Source organism: Sebastes umbrosus, chromosome 9 (assembly GCF_015220745.1).
Source record: "Sebastes umbrosus isolate fSebUmb1 chromosome 9, fSebUmb1.pri, whole genome shotgun sequence".
In the NCBI taxonomy this organism is placed as follows: Eukaryota; Metazoa; Chordata; class Actinopteri; order Perciformes; family Sebastidae; genus Sebastes; species Sebastes umbrosus.
Genome location: NC_051277.1, coordinates 25675504 through 25699005, shown reverse-complemented (window position 1 = coordinate 25699005; position 23502 = coordinate 25675504). Strand labels below are relative to the sequence as shown.

The window sequence follows — 23502 nt, the reverse complement described above, 5'->3', positions numbered from 1 at the left end:
TTCAAGGTCAGGTGGAGGAAACCAAATAAAATGTTGGCAGGGGGAGTTCACAGAAAAATATCTGAGCCTTTAATGCCAAAAGTAAATCCCATATCAGATGTTCTCTCAGTATATGATATAAATGTGATTGTATTACATATTTCTATAAAGAGAACCAATCATAAGTGTGTATTTGAGATGTTTGTTGTTCCTGTGGTGCGATGTTCCCCCCTGTAAGAGTGACTCCCCCCTTAGCTTTTTGGTTGTCGTCTACCTCTGTTGTTGCAGGCCTGTTAATGACACAGGATAGTGACATCAGGCAAATTCAAATATTTAAATGGCTCTGCACATGCGTGCGCGCGCACACACACAAACCCTGGGTGCCAGACTAAAGGCTACACATGACTAAGTCTGTTATGTGTGGGAGGTTTATGTGTGAAATAGGGAGACAACATGAAGGGAGAGGGGGTGTTTGTCTTTAGATGCTGCTTCCTTGCTGATTCTTGTTTACTACTGTTTCAGAAATGAATAAAGTGGAGATCACTAAATCATACACAATGGACAGGCACACATAGGATGAAGATGATGATGCACAGTTGAGATCTGGTATTTTACCTCTCTATTTTGAAACAGCACAGTATTTCCTTTTGGAAGAAGGAATGTTGACTTGTCCAATGTGTCTTCTTAATGATATAAAATTATATAAGATTGAGTCTTTTTTTATTGGGAACCGTGAAATATATTGTTTACAAAGATAAAAAAAATCATAAATATACTGTATATATTTTTCTTTTGTTTATATAACTGATTAAGGACAAAGACCCAGTTGGCTAGTCACGTAAGAAACATTTAAGGGCGCTTTCAGAAGCCATAGTCCGTTTGGCTAGTCCGAATCAGAGTGAAATTGATACTTGTGGTTTGGTTTTCTCTTTAGTCTGGTTCGGTTTCACAGTGCACAAATTAATCAGACCAAATAAAAACGTATATTTGCTGAGGGGCGTGTACGAAGGAGCAGAGCCGAAGTAATTTCCCTTTTACTCAGCGATGATATACTGTGAGCATCAATCCCTTCCTCTCCAGTTTATCTCCAATGACTTTATAAACGTCACTACTTTCGTGGACGTTATTTAGCATATTCTGTGTTCTCTTGCAAACGTCGGACTTCTGCAGAACTCCAAGTCAGTCCTCTCCCACTCATGTTAAACTGTTGTTTATCTGTGTCCATCTCAACTGCCCACGAAGGCAACCTGTAATCCCCTGCAGTTTGGTTCACTTCGGGCCATTGGGTCAGATTATGTTCTTACTGCAATCGAACCGCACTAGAGTTCGCTTAGAAAGGGTCAGAGACCACCTCCCGCAAGAGGTCTCGGACCGGTTGTTTTGGTCTGCAGCAGAATACGATTGCTGCGTTCACAACTGCCCAAATGAAACGTACCACAATTCGACTTCAAACGGACTAAATCTTGGCTTGTGAAGGCATCCTAAATCAGCCAGTTACCTGGAGAAAGCCGAGCAAACGAGTAAAAAGGATACAAATTAATTTTTTGAATTTTGTATATAGACATACAGTATATTCTATTAAATTAATCTATCCCATTTCTTTCTTTTGGTTTGCATATGGAAAACGTTGCTGTATTTTGGATATTTACAATACAACACTGTCTCTTAAGCCAATGTGGGATGGACCATGTTTTGGACATGACACAAAAATGAAAAATAACTAGCTAACTATCTAACTAACTACTTCCTAATTGCTATCTTACTGCTATCTGAATAATAACTAACTAATAACTATCTATTTGAAAACTGTTACAGACCAACGATGAAACATTATCTAGTACATTTACTAAATTATTTGACATGGAATAATGTACGTTACTCCACTGATTCAAATTTCAATTTTCATTATATACGCATGATCATCTTATGAAATGATAATATTATAATTATGACAATTATTTAAAGTAGCTGATATCAGCCACACCTCATCAACATCAAAATGCTGCTTACATGTCACTGCATTAGTATCATCCAGTAATATAAGTAACTGCAGATACTCTAAAAGGAGCAACTCCATAATGAGTATTTTACTTTTGAAACCTAAGTATAACTTGCTCTTAATAGTTGTGTATTTTTTACAGAATTACAGAAATAAAAGTTTTAAAGTCAGGTCTTTTCACATGGTGGTATTGGTTTGACTTAAAGGGATAGTTTGGGTGTTTTGAAGTGGGGTTTGTATAAGGTACTTATCCGTAGTCAGTGTATTACCTACAGTAGATGACGGTTGGCGCGCCCCCAGCTTGGAGAAACAGACAGGAGTTACCTCTCAGAAGCAAAGCAATGTACTGCTGGGGACGGGGCCGGCAGCAAAACGTAATTTAGCCACCTAAAAGAAAGCCCCATTTAAAATAAGCAATATCAATTTAAGTATACTCTATATTGAGATTATTTTTGCCGGTTTATCTTGCTGTGAGACAGCTATACAGTCTATGTTTCGGGCAGGGAACTGTAGCCTTTATCTATGCTCTCTCTATGCTATGATCAGTTAGTTTGTTTGTGTAATTGTGTGACTTTGGCTAGTTCGGATTCACCAAAGTCACACAATAGCACAAACAAACTACCCGATCGAGGCAGCGGTAGACCAGCAACCCCCGTGTTCTGCTAGGGAAAATTACAGTTTTTTTCAATGAAGTCTTGTTGCTTTAGCGAGAGCATAGATGGATACAACGGCTTCAGTTCTCCGTCGGAAAGGGCTTACTGACAGCAGTGTAAAATGGTGAAAATATTCTAAATATAGCGCACACTTTTTTTTAGGTGAGCCTTTCTTTTAGGAGGCCGAAATACGTTTTGCTGCCGGCCCCGTCCACAGCAGTACATTGCTTTGCTTTTTAACTCCCATCTGCTTCTCCAAACTGGGGGCGCACTGATCGTCACCTACTGTAGGTAATACACTGACTATGGATAAGTACCTCATATAACCCCACTTCAAAAAACACCCAAACTATCCCTTTAATAGATGTATGGAGGTTGATCCAGACAGACATACAGTACCGTCATACAGATGAGGGAGTCTCCAGTGTGCATCCAGCATGGGGTTCAATGCTCTGGTCAGCTCTGCTGTAGCTACTGTAGTGGTAGTTGTACGTTTGTCAGCTTCTGCTCAATAATGCAAAACTTGCTGCTACTCTGCTCTCCTCCAGACTACGGCCTGCAGCAATCAGATGGACGGGGATAGTGTGTGTGTGTGTGTGTTTGTGTGTGTGGTATGTGTGAGAGAGAGAGAGAGAGATAAGATATGAGCATGTGTGAGTCTGATGGAGCGTGAAGTGTGTATGAGTGTGTGTGTTTTTATGTGCATGCATGCATAAGGATGAGAGGAATTACATAAGACTGTCCTAGTTGTGTGTTTTTTTTCCCCTTCCCTTGTTTCCTCCCGGACTCTCCCTCCCTACCTCTCTGTTCCTCTCCTCTCCTCTCCTCTCCTCCCTCTCTCCATCTTTCCCTGTGTCTCGGCTCGGGTTTATATTTGCCCCTCATGTATGTGGACTAGATGCACCACGCTCGCTTGTGTGTGCACGCGTGAGAGAGAAGGTGCGAGTCGACGAGGAAGGAAGCGCGAGAGAGAGAGAGAGAATGAGAATGAGGTGGTGGGTGAGGAGAGGCGGTGTGGGGAGGTGGGGGGGCAGTGTGCAGCCAGAGCTTAATCCATTTGGCAGCGCACTATGTCTGGCTTTCTGTTTGACTGCTCTTAAATCTCACGCCAGCCAGCCACATAAGTTAACTTCCCCATAATCTGCGCTCTGATTCTCCGGAGGCGTGTCAGATCAAGGCTGGGTGTGTCAGCGCCGGAGGAGCCGAGAGTCCCTCCACGCTGGTAACTGGCCCCTTGTCTCTCGGCCCGTGTTAATCCAGGGTCAAGACTATTAGTCCAGTGATCAAAGAGGGATACAAGCAAAGCCACAATGTTGTCATTGGCTTCCAGCTGGGGACTTCACACGCTATTTCTGGCTCTATAGGCGACGTTAGATATACTCTGCTTCTGCTTTTCCTCTACTTATTTCTCACTTATTTATCTATTTAGTATGGCTGGGACGATACACCTATCTCCCGATTCGATACTATACCAATACTTGAGTGCCGATTTGATATGTATTGCAATTTTTTAGGTATTGCAATTTCTATCGATTCGATATTACGATTTATTGCGATTTTTGTTAATTTTTTTTAACACTAGGCCACGGGAAAAAGTTGAATCATACACTTCTAGGGACTTTTACTTTGGGAAATATCTAAATTAATACAGCAAAAATGTTTGATTTTCAGCATGTATGTATCAAAGATCTCCTGAAGTCAAATATATCAGTCATTGTCAGGAATTATTTATTAAATTTTTTCAAGCAACACTAAAATCAAAGAATTTGACTTCACAAATTAGTGGTATTTACTTTTAATTTATAAGGGACATGTAATGTTTTATACTTCTGGTCAATATAATCCAATCAATCTTATTTCCGTATATGTATTTTGTATATGCAGTTCCCTTTGTTAACACCTTATTTTGAAAACCGGACGTAGTCACACGTGTATACTTCCGCTAACTTCGCCAAGTCCGTCGCTAGCTCTCCCATCAGCTCCGTTCTCTTTATACATCCATGATCAGCTCCACCGGGGCCGTTTGAATGCATTTAACATAAATGTCAGTATATGGGTGCTCTACAGTTGTAGCGTCAGATGAGCACCACAGAGATGAGAGTGACGGCTGGCTTGACCGTATGTTACCGCAATACAATAACGTTTCCTGTCCATGACAGACTTAGCATGCAGCTCTAGCCATGATGTCTAGCTCTGCTTTTCCTGCAATGTGTGAAACCCAAAGTGTTTACATACTTTACTGTATGTGAAGTGTTTACCACGTTGGATTTAACATGTGAGGGTGCAGGTCGTATCCACGCCGAACCTCTGCTGTTTTCTACTTTTTCGTCTCGGCTTGCTGCGACCGGCTGCAGTTCATTTTGCTTTTGATGGATACGGAATGGATGTGATGTCAAATTACTCAGACTACAACAATAAAAGCGGTAACTTCCTTCTACCTCCGCACAGACTCAAATGAAGGAAATACTGTATATTAATTCTGGCATTAAAAAAATCAATTCCAAAATCGTTTAAAAAAAAAATCACAATACATAGATGAATCGATTTTTTCCACCCCTACTATTTACCTCCTTTTTTTCAAATTAAAGCTCATTTGGTGTCTGTGGATGACATGAACAGTCCTGGGTGTCCCATTACGTAATGAGTGCACATTGACTAGAACATAATATTACAGTCTGTATAAACAGAACACTAAACAGGCAGTAATGTTCAAATAACTGACCCAGAAAAGCATGGAAGTGTGTGTATTTATGTGTGTGTGTGAGAGCGAGAGACAGTGAGGGAGCATAAGCATCACATAGCCAGCTCACTGAAGATCCTCCACCTTTTCTTTCACACTGAATGAATCATAGGCTCTGAGCTATGGTGTGCGTGTGCGTGTGCGTGTGTGTGTGTGTGTGTAGTGTCGAAGATCTCCTCTGTTCATTTCATAACTATAATCCGGTAATTGCTCATTAGGATTGAGATCAGAAGATTATTTTATGCAGGGTTCATCACTGTCATGCTGCTTGTAGACAACATATATTCTCTTACATGTATGTCTGTTACGTTCCAGTGTACGTGTGTGCGTGTGCGTGTGTGCGTGCATGTGTGCGCGCGCACTAAACAGCAACGCGATAAAACAGGATAACCAGGGTAACGGTCTCTATAAGCCCACCGTAGTCAGTCAGCCAAGATTAGAAGGCAGAGATGCTGCTGCTGATAAATTAACTTGTGTGCGTGACCAAGCAGACAAATAGCCTGAAAAACAGTCAAGGTTTATTTAGAACAAAAGGCGAGGTGAAGCCATGCTTTATATTTGCCGTATTTGCTCAGATGCATTAGGTAATCTGTATTAGGAATGTTGTAAGTGCAGTGTAAAAAAAAATACAGCACAGATAATCTAACCACTCTACAATGTGTCAGATTTTGTTTAGTTGACGTGAAGGCAAAAATAGCCCTTATCCTTAACCCCCCAAAAATATGACAGATAACAACAAATGAAATCTGTGCTCTGTAATTTAGATGTTAGAAAATGTCATGTGGGCACCTCGGGGTTGGCTGGTATCGGTGATGTGTTGTTCCGTCAGTGACAGTGTCTTGCGGGCACGCCTGTGGACAGACTGTGACAGGAAACAGTTTGTGTGCCGGAGTGATGGAAGTGGCGATGTGGAACAATCTGATGAAATGATTTCTGTTTCACCTCCTCCAGCTAGGTCACGGCATCCCTCGCGGACCAAAACCAATCTCAATAACTTTCTGTCTTTCTCTTTTTGTCACCCTCTCTCTCTATTCCTGTCTTTTCTCTCCCGCTGCTTTCTTTACCTCCGTTGCCTTCTCCAGTGTAAGACCTTAGCGGGGATATGTGACCACATCATCTCTCTGTCGTCAGACTCTCTGGTCTCTCAGTCCGCCCATCTGGAAGTGGTCCACCTTACCAGCATCATGCCCAGTGAAGGGCTGGTAAGGACACACCTGAGCATGCACGCACATGTATCCACCAGCGATGCACTAATCAATATTTTCATGTAGACAATGGACTGATTGATTATGTGTAATGTGAAAGGGGTCGCTGCCTAGTGGTGACAAACCCGCAGAGAATCATCACCTGACTCTGCAGCTCCCCTCAGCTCCAGAGAGCGTTTTAGCGTCACTTTATTTATTGTTTTTCACACAGCATTTGAACATCCTCCTTTCAAAGCTGTTAATAGTGTTTTTACTCAGGCTGTCAATCAATTAAAATATTCAATCGCATGATTGTCCATAGTTAATCACAATTGCAAATTAATCGCACATTTTGTATCTGTTCAAATTGTACCTTAAAGGGAGATTTGTCAAGTATTTAATACTCTTATTAAAATGGGAGTGGGGAAATATGCTTGCTTTATGCAAATGTATGTATATATTTATTATTGGAAATCAATTAACAACACAAAACAATGAAAAATATTGTCCAGAAACCCTCACAGGTACTGCATTTAGCATAAAAAATATGCTCAAATCATAACATGGCAAACTGAAGCCCAACAGGCAACAACAGCTGTCAGTGTGTCAGTGTGCCAACTTGACTATGACTTGCCCCAAACGGCATGTGATATTATAAAGTGGGCATGTCTGTAAAGGGGAGACTCGTGGGTACCCATAGAACCCATTTTCATTCACATGTCTTGAGCTCAGAGGTCAAGGGACCCCTTTGAAAATGGCCATGGATTCCTTAGATTTTCTAGATGCCAGTATCCTCACTCTAGCTTTAAAACTGAGCCCACTAAAACCTTAAAACTCGCAAGTTGCGTCAATGTGTTAAAGAAATCAGTGCCGTTAAAACAAATTTGCGTAAACGTGTTATTATCGCGTTAACTTTGACAGACCTAGTTCTTACATGACTGAATCCAAGTCTCTACGATGCATAGGAATAATAATGAAATATTCAAAGTGTGTAAATATGTAATGCCTTCCTTTTACACTCTTATTCATTATTTATTGTTCAGGGATTTCACCAGGTCAGAATGTGAGGCTTGAATGTTTTTTGCTTTTATGTCTTGAGTTGAGTCTTAAAGGGGTAAAATTTCCAACCAAAGCAGGCGAGGGGCGTCACTGAATGGTTTGAAGAGTGTAGAACTGATGTGAATCATACACTAAAGCCTTGAAAGTCAACCCAATCAGAGGTTTTGCACTGACATGTTAGACAGCATTCTCCACCACCATCATCAATACAAAAAAATTAGAAAATATCTTTTGGAGAGTTCCAGTACAATTCAAAGACTTGGAGAATCTATGACAAGTAGGGCTTTTCCATTGGCACATTTGGTCACGCCGAGTCAAACTATGCCACGCTGATTTGCGTTTCCATTGCCAGTTTTAGCGAATCTGAATCTCTGTGGTTTAAGTTTAGTTTCTCTACTGAGTCCGTTTATACTTTCAGTTATCTGCTTTATTTTACTGTTTCACTTTCAGCTGAAGTCGTGTTAAGTTGATGCTGATGAAAACCCAACATTTCCTGATTTTGCTGCTTCACAATAAAAGCTTTTGAATAACAAATAACAGGGGACTTTTATTGTGAAGAATTTATATCAAATGAAACGTGTTTATCACAGATTTAGCGATGCTTTGTGAGCAGCTTTGTTACGGGCTATTCTTCATTAAAAACAAGTCTACTAATAGTGCAGGAAGGAAGAATACAAGCAGCAAAAATAACAGGGGACTTTTAGTGTGAGGAATATAGGAAATTAAATGTGTTCATCCACCATTTTACATCCGCTCCCTTGACCACTAGTCACAGCCGTGGTTACACACACCCTCAAGCGGGTAGCCCTGTTGTAATGGAGAAGTAAATCCCCACCATGCTGGGCTGACGCACCGAGTCAAACCGAGTCAAGCCAAGCCAGAACGTGTGTGGCGGCTCTTGGTCGACCAACACCTTACTAAGACGCTTTTATGTTAGTTATCCCTTTAATTTGTCACCCATCTGCAAGTCAGACATCACACCCGTCAATTCTAGTCAAGTCAAGTCAGAAGTCCTCAGTTTTGTGAGACGCAGACACAGATTCAAAGATGTAAAACATTCATATCATGTATAATGTATTTCCCTGTGTGCTCTGTATTATACTGACTCCTCCCTGTGCTCGTGTTTCAGGGGATGTATATCAAATCGACCTATGATGGACTCCACGTTATCACCGGAACCACAGAGAATGTGAGTTTTGGTTTCACTCAGCAGGAACTTGACGCCCCACCAGCTACAATTCATTGTCTCAAATTCCACAATGACAATGAATCCATGGCTTAATATATCCTGAATTTGTTCCCATTTCTGCCTCTGCAGTCTCCAGCGGACCTGTGTAAGAAGATCCATGCAGGGGACGAGGTGATCCAAGTCAACCACCAGACAGTGGTGAGTTAAAACGCTTCCAAACACACTGTAGTCACACAGGAAATGTAGCTCCCATGTGTTTCAGCTGTCTTTTGTTCTCCATTCTGTGCTATGCTGAGGAGATGTCAAGGTACCTGATGTGTGCTATACCACCGCCAACACCACCATGGTGCTTCCTGTCCTGTGCCTGTGCAGCTATGTAGGCTAATTAGACTTGCTGCGGGAGCAGATTATAGGACGATTGTTACCTTTGTTCAGTCCAGTGTGATTGTCAGCTCTCTCTTACCGGAATTTGTTCCCATTGTCGTGAGAAATCCCTGAAGGAGGCGTCTGGTTTGAAATGTGAACTCATGTTCCACTTTCAGACTTGAATAAGTTGCGTTCCTGCCTTCAACTCATCACATCAGAGGGAAGCACGAAAATGGGCAGCCATTTTAAATGGAACGGTGCCGCCTTGTGAGAGCATGTGATTGAGCGCGCTGTCTATTGCCGGCGCTGTCAGCTCTGGCACAAACGATTTGTTCCAGCATTTATTTGAGATTTCTTAGGGAGGGAAAAAGAAAAAAGTAGGTTTGTGTCTGTGCGGAGACGTCTTCTTGTGTGCTTTTTCCCGTAAGTATTTCCTCGTACATCTCGATAGGTGCTGCTCATGCGAAAGCACGCGTGCGATGCATGGCGCTGGGGAGCGGCGTATTTTGATTGACGCGCGAGGGAGCTGCGTGTTATCTCTCTCCCTCTCTCTCCTCGGGGTGACAGTGCAGATCGCACCCTGCCAGGCTCTCAGCTCCAACCCCTCATTACTCCCTCAGCTAGACCCTCGCCACTCTGATCCCTCACCCTGGGGGAGGAGATAAGCAGGGGGAGACAAAGGTGTGTGTGTGTGATGGTAGTTAAGGGGGGGTGAACTAGTCAGGGGATGCTGGGAGGAGGCAGAGCTGGGAGAGTGGGGTGAAAAAGGGAGGAGGAAGTAAAGAGGGACTTAGGGAGAAGGATGAAAAGAGAAGGAAGGGGGGGGAACAGCAGAGGGAAGTCTCTCGTCAAGATAGCAATCCTAAATCGAGCTGCTGAGGAGGAAAGATGGATACACACTACCAAGCAAACTCTCCGTCAACCTCACGGCTGATAAGTTTATCTAGCGAGGCTCCGTATTTAAAAAAAATCAGATTAGTGTGAATATTGAGTGAACAAATTCCATTACATTATAGAATCATTATGTAGGCCTATCCCACGTATTTAGCAACAGCGCTGCCTTCATGTCTATGCATGAGCTTCTGTTTGAGAGCCACTTCAAAACAGGACTCGCAGCTTTTAGCTCAGCTTCTCTTTTGAGGTAAAATGTGGAATTTGCTCAAATAACAAACTGATTGTTTGAAGAGGCAACATAATTATGTGGAGGTAATAGCATCTGGGAAAATAATGAAGACCCCGGGGATTTGAAAAACCTCTCCGGCAGCAGTTTATGCTCTATTATTATTTCGGTAGGTCTCTCCCTGTTTCCCTCTGTTCTCTGCCTATTTGCATAACAGAACAGTTCTAAACTGGCCTGGTTAGGATAGGCTGTTAACACGCACTGTTGTGTCTGTCCACCATTGTGGTGAAGCTGTAAGGGTTGCATGATCAAGGTCCAGTTCAGTTCAGCGAATTCAGGATTTCCCTTTAGCATCATTGAATTCTGAAATTGAAATTGTACGATACCAGTTCTGATACAATACCTGTATTTTGCAAGCAAAACAATTTGAGAACTTTGACTTCTTTTGTTAAAGAAATAGGTCGACATTTTTGGGAAACACGCATATTATCTTTTCTTGCCTAGCGTTAGACGAGTAGATTGATACCACTTTCTCATCTGTTCGTTCAATATGAGCACAGAGCAGTGGTTCCCAAACTTTTTTGTCATTGAGTAAACTGAGGACCCCTGACTAAGTGATATTTTATTAATATTTCATATTATATTCAATGCATAACACAACTGATAAACTGTACAATTAACCCAAAAAGTGAACGCAATAAACACAGAAGAAGTTGAATTTTGAGCAGATTATTTCCTGTTAATATTGCATCAGAGATGCAGAGTTTTTTAGGAACTTTTAATACAATACTCTCTCTGTATTATGTATTATTTTTTTTATTTTTTACAATCAAACATACCTAATAGGCTTCTTTTTTGGCAAATTCAGTGTTTTCTTCTCTCTGACGCTTGGCCATTTTCTATTAGCTCTTTAGTTGTTTTAAACGCATACTTTTCCAATGCAGGACGAGGCTGTTTAGCAGAGAGGGAAGGCTCTGTGATTATAGCTTGTGTTCAGGTCTTCACCGTGCCCTTATCTTGTTTGTGTCTTAAATAATACTCCCAAACTTTAAAAATAACAATTTAGTTTAGATTTCTTCACAGAAATGAATGAAATGCAGAGATAAAGGCCAACCGTATAATAAAGACTTTAAAATCAAGAAGGCCTCGCGACCCCCCCGTGAAGCTTTGGTGACCCCTAGTGGGGGTCGGGACCCTCAGGTTGGGAACCAGTGGCATAGAGACTGGAAGGAGGGGGACACAGCTAGCTAAACAAGATATCACATAGTAATAACTGAGCTTTAGAGGTGCTGGTAGGCTGATTTATTGTACCAATGGACAGACCTAGGCTAGCGGTTTCCCCCTGCTTCCAGTCTTTATGCTAAGCTAAGCTAACCATCACCTGGCTGTAGCTTCATATTAAATTGACAGATTTGAGAGTCGATCTTCATCAAACTCAGCAAGAAAACAAATGAGTGAATGTCCCAAAATGCTGAACTATTCCTTTAATAAAATAATTAATTTTCAATTAAATCAGGCGCTAATCAAAGAATAGTAAACAAAATTACTGACCAGAGATTCAAAGCCAAATTTTGGTTCTTGAAGGTTTTTGATCCACACACGTCTACCAGTATGTTCAGTTTGATAGCTCTATTTCTGTCTCTAGGAAATGAATAACAGTGAGTCCTAGTGTGTCCTCGTGTACCCCCGGTTTGTTTTGTTGGGCAGAACAGGACAAAACATCCAGTAGTAAATTACTGCCATCATAGCTGTTGTTGCTGGTGAACGCTGGCTGAACCCAGAGATCTGAACTGGGCCAAAGAGAACAGGACAAGATGCCGCTAAAGGCTGACACAGGCTGGCCATCATTATGTCAGGAATAAGGTCAAAGCAGTTCTGTCTGTGGGTGGTTGGGTGAGAGTGTGTGTGTGAGCGCTGTGGCCTCTGCGGACACTTCCAGTAGCTGAGACCAGTGTAGCCAATCAATGGCCTGAAGAGTGCTGTGAGCTCTGGAGACCGGCTGGCCGGAACCACCAGGAAACTCTGCAGTCAGCACTTCTTTCTTACTCTTTTACCATCTCTTCTCCCCTCCTTAGAACTAAACCATACCGACTATGCCATCCTTTATATTGATATGTTTTCAGATCAGCGGTACTGGGACAGTGTGGTGCATTGTGGTAGTGTCTGGCTGTATTGGTATCGGCTGTGTTTGGGGAAGATTTGGTAAAACATATTAAGTACAGAGGGTACAAAAGCAGTCTGTCTGAGGCATGGTGCTGAAATAGTTTAGCACTTAGAGAACGTACACCTTACTGCCTCTAAACCTGTTAGGTTATTAATATTTAGATTTTTAAAATCTCCATGTGGATCCAAATCTACATTGAAATACACATAGGAATATTTATTTTTGCCTTGATCCTTGGATTTTTTCTCTGTCGTTGTTTGTAGTGTTACATTTTTAGCCCTTTTAGATCATCTCCCTGGTCATATTGTGCACCTATTAACAATACAAGCAAAAAAACAAACTATTTATTTATATTTTTATATCAAAATCCAATCATCTTTTCTTCCTGTAAAACAAAATATGACGTGTGCTTACGTAAGATAGTACCACCCAATTTCAACCGATAGTATCATGACATCCATCCATCAACTAATCTGCGACTTCTAGAGACAAGGGAGGCGTGTCTCTGTAGCTCTGTATCGCGCTATATTCTAAGCCCGCCCGCTTTTCAGCGGTCCAATGAAATGCAAAGGATTTGATTTAAATCCCTCTCGTAACAGCGTACACCGCTCAAATATTCTGTTTCACTGGGGAATACTCACAGTACAGAAGCTAAAGATGCTCTAACTTACGCTTCACTGGGACTTTAACACTGTTTTGTTGAATTGACAAAAATGAATAAGTGTTAAAAGAAAATACACAAAGTGATAGACAATTATGCTAATTTTTCGATGGCAGCCATACTTTTTGGACACTACCTAAATCACCTCTGGGAGTATTAGAGCTTTAAAAGAGTCAATTTGTGGACAATTTCAAGTGAGTCAGACTCGTGATACAGTAACTAAGTTATAGCTGTTTAAATGTATTGTGTTGCTGTATAATCAAATTTAGCTTGAATCGTATTGTATTATACTGAGAGGTATGTCTAATATTTTGTTGACCCCATTCATATCAATGAGGCTAGACTAATAATAGAAACACCTGTCAGAATAACGCAGTAACGGTTCAACAGCACCACAAACTGAAGCTTCTAAAATGAAGCATAATGTTGAATCCACACCTCACTGAAACAGTTTATGACTGTACATCATAAACTTCATGAAGGTAAAATCTATTACAGAGCTGTTGTATTACTCTGCATTCATTTGAGCTAGGGGTGCCTAATAAACTGGCAACTAATTGTATGTCAGATAGGCCACGTTTAGAAGAATTTTGCAGCCAATTGTAGAGAATGAAATAGCATAAAAACATGTTATGGGCTCTGTCAAATATTGTATGCACCACATTTGGTGACGGTGGCCTATAATGACCTTAGGCACCTTTTTCAGGAAAAATATAATTTGACTATGCTCCACTGTTCAGGAGCTATGTGAAAATGTAAAGTAGTTTATAAGTGGTCACATGGGGGAGCTATCATCATTAAGCAATAATTCATTTTTCCTAGACCTTTGATCTGATTTTGTACCAAAAGTCACAGGCCTGAAAACACATGATAAACAGTATAAACGGTTTATATGGTCATTGTACTTGGTCGTTGTAAATAGTAGCATGTGGGGTCTCCTCTGAGGTGTAGGGGTCAAGACCATAGACTATATAGATGGACGACGCGTCTCCACTTCCTCCTACTGTACAAAAGTGAAGCCAAAATATCCTGGATACCTGAATTTTGACGTTATTTAGAGCCAGAGTCGGAGCCGAAGCTGCGGTGTCGAGGTCCCGCCCGGACGCCCACCCGAGCCAATCATGATCCGAGCACGGCAGCAGCTCGACCATAGACTGTAGCGTCCCTGGTTCAAGCTGGGGACCTTTGTTGGATCTCTCTCTCCCTCGTTTCCTATCATCTCTCTACTGTGATGGAAGTGGTGGTTTAGACAGCTAGTATCAGGACCCATGTGGGGTGGTATGCAGCAACAGATTTTAAAGCTTAATATCTGTGCGTGGTGGTTTTCCTCAGCAGATTTGGTTGCTCTCAGTGCATCGTGTACATAACGTGTGTGTGTGTGTGTGTGTTCTCCTCAGGTGGGCTGGCAGCTGAAGAACCTGGTCAACGCTCTGAGGGAGGACCCATGCGGAGTCATCCTCACGCTGAAGAAAAGGCCCCAGAACACCCTGAGCTCCACGCCGGCTCTGCTCAGGAACGTACGCTGGAAACCACTGGGCCTGCAGGTAAAACACAAGCAACACATGGATGCCTTAACTGCAGTATATATTATAAACAAGCCACATCCTGACCTCCCCAAACACTATTACATGTTTTAACAAAGAAGCAAGAAACTGAAATGTGATCAGTCTCGTACATGTCTATCTGTACACTTCTTGTACTTACAGTGAAGGATTTGAGGCAGGCTGATTTAGCAGCACTATGTACAGTAAGCTGCGTTGTACCTCTGGCTTTATCTTTGACTCACTCTCCGCTCTTGTTTTTACTGCCCACACTCTGCATTCTCCTACCGGCATTTTTAAACAAATATTTTCAAAGGAAACTCACTCGCTGTGTGACCTTGCATCAATCCTCCTGTTGAGCGTTTCAACAAATCTCTTATTTTCTTACAGCCTGCCGTACCGCTTGCACAGTTCAAAGCCATTCACAAATGTGTCGGTAGCTGAACCTCCATCTGAAGAATTATGCATACCAAAAGCATTTTTTTTTTTTAGACAGATAAATTGAGATAGTGAAGGGGGGCAGGAAATAGCTAATTAAATCTTATATTTGCACTTTGTAGTTGTGTGAATGATTTAAATGGTATAATATGGCCTGACTGCTCAGGGGCTGGCGCAAGGTCACCAAAAGGTCCTTCTACACATTCATATTCATATTTACTGAGACTTCGGCCCTGATTCATTCAACCTTCGCCCCAAAGGACATCTCTTTTTCAAAAAAGAGTGTAAATTTTGAATGTACAGTAGATATAAAAGGTGTAATGCTCATTTGAAGGCTTACAGGTCAGAGCGGCAAAGACTTTGTCAATCCGTCACTCAGTCAGAGCCCAGAAAAGTCACTCAAATTTCGGTTCACAGAGGCAAGGCAAGGCAAGGCAGCTTTATTTGTATAGCACATTTCAACAACAGGGCAATTCAAAGTGCTTTACAGAAACATTCAAGAACATTGCGACAAAATGCAAAAGAACATTAAGAAATAATTAAAACAGTTATAAAAACATAAAAACATTAAAACATTAAAGATTAGAAAATAAAAACAAGCTAAAAATAAAAGCTAGGATAGAAGCTAAAATTGCATAAAACTCAAAAGAGTAAAAGTTATAGTGCAGTGTCAGAATAAAAGGCACCCGCAAACAGGAAAGTTTTAAGCTTTGTTTTAAAAGAAGTGAGAGTTGGAGCGGTCCTGCAGGTTTCTGGGAGCTTGTTCCAGATATTTGGTGCATAAAAACTGAATGCTGCTTCTGCATGTTTAGTTCTGACTCTGGGGACACTAAGCAGACCTGATCCAGATGACCTGAGAGGTCTGGATGGTTCATAACACAGCAGAAGATCAGAAATGTATTTTGGCCCTAAACCATTTAGTGCTTTGTAAACCAGCAGCAGTATTTTGAAATCAATTCTCTGAGAGACAGGCAGCCAGTGTAGAGACTTCAGAACTGGACTGATGTGATCCACTTTCTTGGTCTTAGTGAGGACTCTAGCAGCAACGTTCTGAATCAGCTGCAGCTGTCTGATCGATTTTTTAGGAAGACCGGTAAAGACGCCGTTACAGTAGTCAAGTCGGCTGAAGATAAATGCATGTACTAGTTTTTCCAAATCCTGCTGAGACATCAGTCCTCTAATTCTTCTTATATTCTTCAGGTGATAGAAGGCTGTCTTTGTAATTGTCTTAATATGGCTGTTAAAGCTCAGGTCTGAGTCCATGACTACACCAAGGTTTCTGGCTTGGTCTGAGCTTTTTAACATCACAGATTGTAGGTGAGCACTAACCTTTAATCTTTCTTTTTTGGCTCCAAAAACTACAACCTCAGTTTTGTCTTTGTTCAGCTGAAGAAAATTCTGGCACATCCAATTATTGACTTGTTCAATGCACTCACTCAGTGCTTGTATTGGACTGTAGTCTCCTGGTGATAGAGTTATGTAAATTTGTGTGTCGTCTGCATAGTTATGGTAATTTATTTTGTTGTTCTCAAAAATCTGACCCAGTGGGAGCATGTAGATGTTAAACAAAAGAGGCCCCAAGATGGAGCCTTGGGGAACTCCGCATGTGATTTTGTTCAGCTCAGATTTGCAATTACCTATGGACACAAAGAAGTCCCTGTCTTTTAGGTAGGATTTAAACCAGCTGAGTGCTATGCCAGAAATACCCACCCAGTTTTCCAGTCGGTCTAGTAATATATTATGGTCAACCGTGTCGAATGCAGCACTGAGATCCAGTAAAACTAAAACCGTAGTTCTACCACTGTCTGTGTTCAATCGGATGTCATTGAAGACCTTAACAAGAGCAGTCTCAGTGCTGTGGTTTCGTCGAAAACCTGACTGGAAGACATCAAAAGAGTTGTTTAGTGCCAGAAAGCTATTTAATTTTTGAAAAAACTGTTTTTTTCAATTATTTTAGACAAGAATGGAAGATTTGATATCGGTCTGTAATTATTTACTATTGATGAGTCCAGATTGTTCTTTTTGAGGAGTGGTTTGATGACAGCAGTTTTCAGGGCCTGTGGGAACACTCCTGAAACAAGAGATGCATTAACAATCTGTAAAAGCTCTGAGACCATACAATCTGATACTTTTTTGAAAAGGCCTGTTGGCAGAATGTCAAGGCAGCATGAGGAGGATTTTAGATGTTGTATGATTTCCTCCAGGTATGTCTGATTTATTGGATAAAACTGTGTTATGGTATTTGCACCAGGTTTAAGTGGACGCAGGGGAAACAAACATCCTGTACCTGCTATGGAGGAAGTGACTGCTTGTCTGATTTTGTGAATTTTTTCTGTAAAAAAGGAAGCAAATTCATTGCAGGCCCTGGAGGATAAAAGTTCAGAGGCTACTGACACAGGAGGGTTTGTTAGCCTGTCGACAGTAGCAAACAGGGCACGTGCATTGTTATTGTTTTTGGTGATGATGTCAGAGAAGAAGGACCGCCTTGCATTTTTCAGTTCTGAATTATAAATGCAAAGTCTCTCTTTATAGATGTCATAATGAACTTGTAGATTTGTTTTCCGCCACTGGCGTTCAGCTTTTCGACACTCTCTTTTTCCATTTCTTACTAACATGGTATTTCTCCATGGAGATTTTTTCTTACCAGAGACAATCTTCACCGTGGTGGGTGCAATGGTATCAATAACATTTGTCATTTTAGAATTGAAATTATCTACAAGCTCATTGACAGAGGTCCAGGGGAGGGTGGGTGTGGAAGAGAAAGCCTGAACAAATTGATCACTGGTATTTTCAGTGATATACCTTTTTGTGATTACCTCTGTCTTATCATTCCTGTGCACAGGAAGAGTACTCTCAAAGAATACACATGAATGATCAGACAGAGCAACATCCATCACTACAACCTTGGAAATGTTCAGGCCCTTTGATATGATTAAGTCCAAAGTGTGTCCCCTATTGTGTGTGGGCTTTGTCACATGCTGACTCATTCCATAGTTATCAAGAACCTGACACAGTTCTTTGGCCCCTCTGTCCTGTTGGTTGTCAACATGGATGTTAAAATCACCAACAATGACTACACAGTCAAAGTCAACACAAATTACAGACAGCAGTTCAGTAAAATCATCAAAAAAGTTTGCACAGTATTTAGGTGGCCTGTAGATATTGAGAAACAAAGCTCGAGAAGAGGAGTTCAGCTGAAGAGCGACATATTCAAAAGAAGCAAAATGTCCATAAGATATCTGTTTGCATTGGAGAGAATCATTAAACAATATGGCAACTCCACCTCCTTTCTTATGCATTCTAGCTTCGCTCATAAAACTAAAGTTGGGAGGAGTTGACTCGATAAGAACAGCTGCACTGTTATTTTGGTCTAACCAGAGAGAGCGAGTTGTGCCGAGACGGGCAGAAGCGTGAGGCGAGGGCTGCCTTAGCATCTTGTTTCTACATGTCTGCGAACATATAAAAGCAGCACTATAAGCATGTATGTTCACATGAGAGACATACATGTTCTGTTAGTGTTTTGTGGTTTCAGTACCGGCCTAGAAACAATTAAAATCTCGTAATAACCATAAAGCCTACTGCAACTTCATCACCGTCTCTCGTCTTTAACAAGGTTGCTGCCTTGTTAGATCATCGCTCTGAGTTGTTACCAGAAGCTTATTGTTTGCTGCGTGCAACAGCAGAGGATTGGGGGGGAATTCAACCCTGATGGGCTGCGAAGACACAAATGCGCCGCGAGCGCCCCAGATCAGAGCGCAGAGATATCTGTGGGAGAAGAGAAGAAAGGAGTGTTTTAGATTTGTTCTCTCTCAGAAAGACCGGAGCTCTTAATTATTCATAAGCAACTACAGGCAGCTCCACTGGCTCTGAAACAAGAGCCGCTACTCAGCAAATACTGGAGATAATGCACTGAATCCAAAATATCCTGCTAAACAGCCTGTGTGTGTGTGTGTACTGGTGGGTGTGCACACATTTCTAAGCATGGCCGTATGCACCGCTTGTCCATCTGTATGTGTCAGAGCAAGGTGTGTTTCTGTGCCTGCATGCAGAGGCGGAGGAACTGGGTCACTGCACTCTGTAAGCTCGGTTTTGGATACATACTACTGTACCTACACACTCTCCAAAACAAACACACATACAAACACATGCGCATTTATACCTCTAAGCCCGGTTTTAGAGGATGAATTGTACGGCTGTGAAGTTTAGCCCAAATGTGGCAAACGTTCAGCCGGATTATAACTGAATCCACAAAGGAAACAATTTATCTCTGCAAATTATCATGTGATTCCAGCCCCAAATCCCTCCATGGCAGCCTCCTTTATTCTGCTAAATAATGGCACATATCTCTCTCTCTTTCCGTGTGTGTTTGCGACTACGGTAGGATGGAGTAAAAGCAATTTAATGATCTGCTGTAATGATGCTGGCAATGATTTTAACAAAGAAGTTGAGGATTACTGTGTGTGTGTGCTGCGCTGCTGCAAAATGTGCATTTCATGCATGACTGAAGGCCACATCAGCGCACACATCACAGGTCACTTCACCGGTCGCACGTGTTCCACACATTGTCCACGACCCAGCTTTCATAAATCTGTTATATGTTTAGATACATAAATAATTACTCCTTGAAAATGCTTGCTATTTTAGGCACCATGTATTGTCATATATTATTGATGGGCGAGCTGAATGGGCAAGGGGCTATAGTACATTCTTTTGGCCTACTTTTGTGACGGCTAATGCAACTTAAAATCTCTGCCATCCTTTTAAAGATATACAAGTTTGATCTAAAATCTTTATTATGATAAATTACTCCATAACCGTAAATGTGATAATAACTGTTAAAATAAACAATGTCACCTGAAGGTCCATTTAGGAGCAGTTCTCCAGCAGATCAGATCCCATGATCTTCATCAGCAGATGGAGTTTGAGGCTCGACTTTTAAGCCAACATGGACGAGAAGTCCTTAAAGCTAGGGCTGGTAGTGTTCTTCAAAAACAGTGTTTGTTATATTTGTTGAAATTCTCATTACATCCCAACAGCAATCAATAAATCAAATGCTCTGACAAAAAAGAAAAAAAAAATCTAGTATCTGCTAGGGGTGTAAGGGTACACAAAATACACGGTTTTACGGTCACGGTTTGGTACAATAGGGAAAATAAAGAAAAATGCAGATGCTTTTTTTTCATGTATTTTGAAAATTATAAAATTCTATAGTTGCTCATTGACACTCAAATACTGACATGACATGTAATGTAAATGTAATGTAATTTAAATGTTACCCAGTCTCCCCACAGGGATCAATGAAGTATTTCTGATTCTTGTTCGTGTTTCCTGCTTGTGCTCATTTATACATGGCAGGAACAATGGTCTTCTTGAAATACACACGTGAAGGCACATTGTAGCGGGGCTCAAAACACTCAAAACACACCATATGCTTTAATTCGGTATGGTTTGCAATCGAGTGTGGTCGCATACGCAGCAATAAACACTATCATTAGTTGCTTCGGCACGATGTGAGTCTGCAGTGGGAGGCTGCCTGAACGCTGTGGGGAGAAGGACTCACCGTCCAGTCTGTTTTTGTTTTGCTCCACTAATCGACACGTTCAGGTGATGCCTGAATTAAACTTCAGTTTAACAGTGTCGGCATACAGTTTGACACAAAACGTTGTCCACTGAACTTGATTAACCTGGCTTACCGGGCTGAACCACCTAGCAAACTACAGCACTGATACAGTTGATAGAGAACAACTGGTGCACTGCTAAATCTTTCCTGGTTAAACTCACGCTCCAGAATTTCTGTTCTGCATGTGCGAGTAGTAGACATAAACAGCTGTTTGGGTCACAGCGCGTACTGAAAGGATGACGTGGACTGCACCAAACGTCTTGTACCAAACAGTTCAATACAGTTACACGTATTGTTACACCCCTAGTATCTGCAACTGTCACAGGACTGTAATAAGCCTGTCCAATCATTTCATTCAGCCCAAAATGAAATGATTGGAGTGGCTTTGGGTGAGTGGCTTTGGAGGGAGGCCTGAATGTTGCCGACTTTCTCGCTAGATTTAGGGACTTTTGGAGCGAGTGCTGCTAGCTACTTTCATTGGACAAGAGTTGGCAACACTGGGTTGGGTTATTCGGTTGGATCATTTTTCAAATCTAACGTACTCTTGCTAGTTTCTGAACATTACGAACCCTAGCTTTAAAGCGTCAGAAACAAATAGAAATTCGAACATCTACAGTTCCATGAAAACCGACCAAACGCCATCTGCTGATGAAGATCAGGTGATATGACCAAAATCTGGAGAACAGCTACTAAATGGACCTTAAGGTGACATTGTTTTGTAAACTGCTGTTTCCAAGGTGGATGACGGTTTGAGAAATACGCGTATTTGCTTTCTAGCAGTGAGAAAATAGATACTACTCTCATGTCTCTCAGTAAATATGAAGCTTCTTGCCTAAGGACTGGAAACGTGGGAACCAGTTGGCCTGGAGTCTGGTTGCCTGGCAACTTCACAGTGACCACATAAACACAAAACCCCCATAAAACCACGACACGTTTTTACACTTCAGTTTTCTGACAGATTAAACAAACTAGATGTAACGCGGTGATTGGAGAAAGTAAATAACTGCATTTCTCATGTCAGGCTATTCCTTTAATACGTCAGTACATGACATTTCTTTTCCCATGCAGGCTTACTTTTTACATCGTTATTATTACGTCTGGATTCATTACAGCCTGACCAGTAAAATATTCTGAACATCTGGACAGATTAATTATATGGGATTCAGATGAGACCCTAAATTAACTGGGCCAATATTAACAGCTTATAATGGTATATTCATTATGAAAGGGATAATGTACAGCGAGGGGGTCATTGTTGTGAAATAAACCCCGACAGGGTGATGCAGGACCCCGCCACGAAGCGATTAAAGACCTGTCCTGCATTACCTTGTCAGGGTTTATTTTACAGCAATGACCCGCTCGCTGTACATTATCTCACTTATTACACAGCTACTTACTTTACAAATTATTAATTTGACACAAAAAATGGTCCTCCAGAGTTCAGGATCAGAACTGTGTCCATAGCAACGGTCTGTTATCCATAGCAACGGTCTGCTATAAAGAAATAACAGACCGTAGAATGTCTTAATTGACCAATCAGGATCGAGTATTCAACAAAGCCGTGTAATAAATCAGCTTGTCTTAAGCTTATCGATATCAGACTACATGTTGCTTGATAAGTAAGAAGAAATTGCAGTTTATTGCAGAAATTGCAAGTTATTTTTTTTAACTTTAAAATGTCCGACATAGCGGGACAATATTTGTTAACCACATCTAAGGTGTCTGTATCCAAAATGTTTGTTTATGTTTGGAACAAAAGAAAGAAAGGGCAGATATTGTATATAAATAAATAATCATATTAATATATGATTTATTTAACACACTGATATCGTTGTCAGGCTTCATTAAATTCAGTTTAATTTAGTTTTTATTCATACTGTTCTTGAACTTTAAAGCCCCTTACGTAGTCAAAATATTATGTTAAGCATATTTGTGTGTGTGTGTGTGTGTGTATGTATGTGTGTGTGTGTGTGTGTGTATTAGTGAGTTTGCATGTGTGCATGTGAACATGGTGGGATGGGGAACATTGCTCTGGAGAGTATTTGAGCAGCAGATTTTTAGGTAGTTTGGAGTGGACACAGCAGGGGTCAGATGGTTTAAGTGCTGTTTTAACAGACTGGAATTTTGCCTGCTGTGGAGGTCCAATCTCTCTCTACTTCTACCCCCACCCACCGTTTTCCATGCAGGCAGCAGTGGGCTGTAATCACTAAATTACTGTTTTCACTCTCAGCTCCAGTCACCACACTGCACAGCTCCCCCGCCTCGCTCTCTCTCCTGCACTCTTTCTCTCTGTCTATCTCTCTTTGTCCTATTTCCTTTGCTCTCTCCTCTCTCTCTTTCCACCCCGTCTTCATTATTTATTGTGAAGCCGTCTTACTGTAAGCTGCCTTCATAAGAGGGAGACTGTGAGAGAGAAAGAGATGAAGATAGGGACAGGGCCTGGGGATGGAGGTAGGGAGGGTGGGGGAGGAGGAGGAGGAGGAGGAAGAGGATGGAAAGTTTGGAATATGAAATGAATTTTGCCTAATGCACTGCTGATGAAATGATGAAACACTGGGCCTCCTTAATGAGAACGCTGCCCGCCTCGCCGTCGCTCGGGCTCTCTGTCTGTTTATCCATTCTGTCCACACTCCGCGTCTCCTTCCTCTCTAAAATGGAGCGTTCTCCTCAGACATACAGTAAAACAGCCCGTTTTTCTAAATCTGGAATCCTCCTCCTCGGGGAGTAATTGTCTGCACGAGCTGCGTATTTGTCACCCCAGCTGTTCCGGCTGAGAACAAATATAATTG

The 23502-nt window shown here is 41.5% G+C and overlaps 1 protein-coding gene across 6 annotated transcripts in view; it reads left to right on the top strand.

The window, feature by feature from the left end:
* Window positions 1-23502, top strand: part of si:ch211-26b3.4 (connector enhancer of kinase suppressor of ras 2) — an 83192-nt gene that overhangs the window by 36571 nt on the left and 23119 nt on the right. For all 6 annotated transcript variants that reach the window (XM_037780632.1, XM_037780637.1, XM_037780634.1 and 3 more), the window contains exons 6-9: window positions 6454-6573; window positions 8744-8803; window positions 8933-9001; window positions 14512-14658. In XM_037780632.1, the coding sequence (XP_037636560.1) occupies window positions 6454-6573; window positions 8744-8803; window positions 8933-9001; window positions 14512-14658 (396 nt within the window). The remainder of the gene's footprint in view (window positions 1-6453; window positions 6574-8743; window positions 8804-8932; window positions 9002-14511; window positions 14659-23502) is intronic.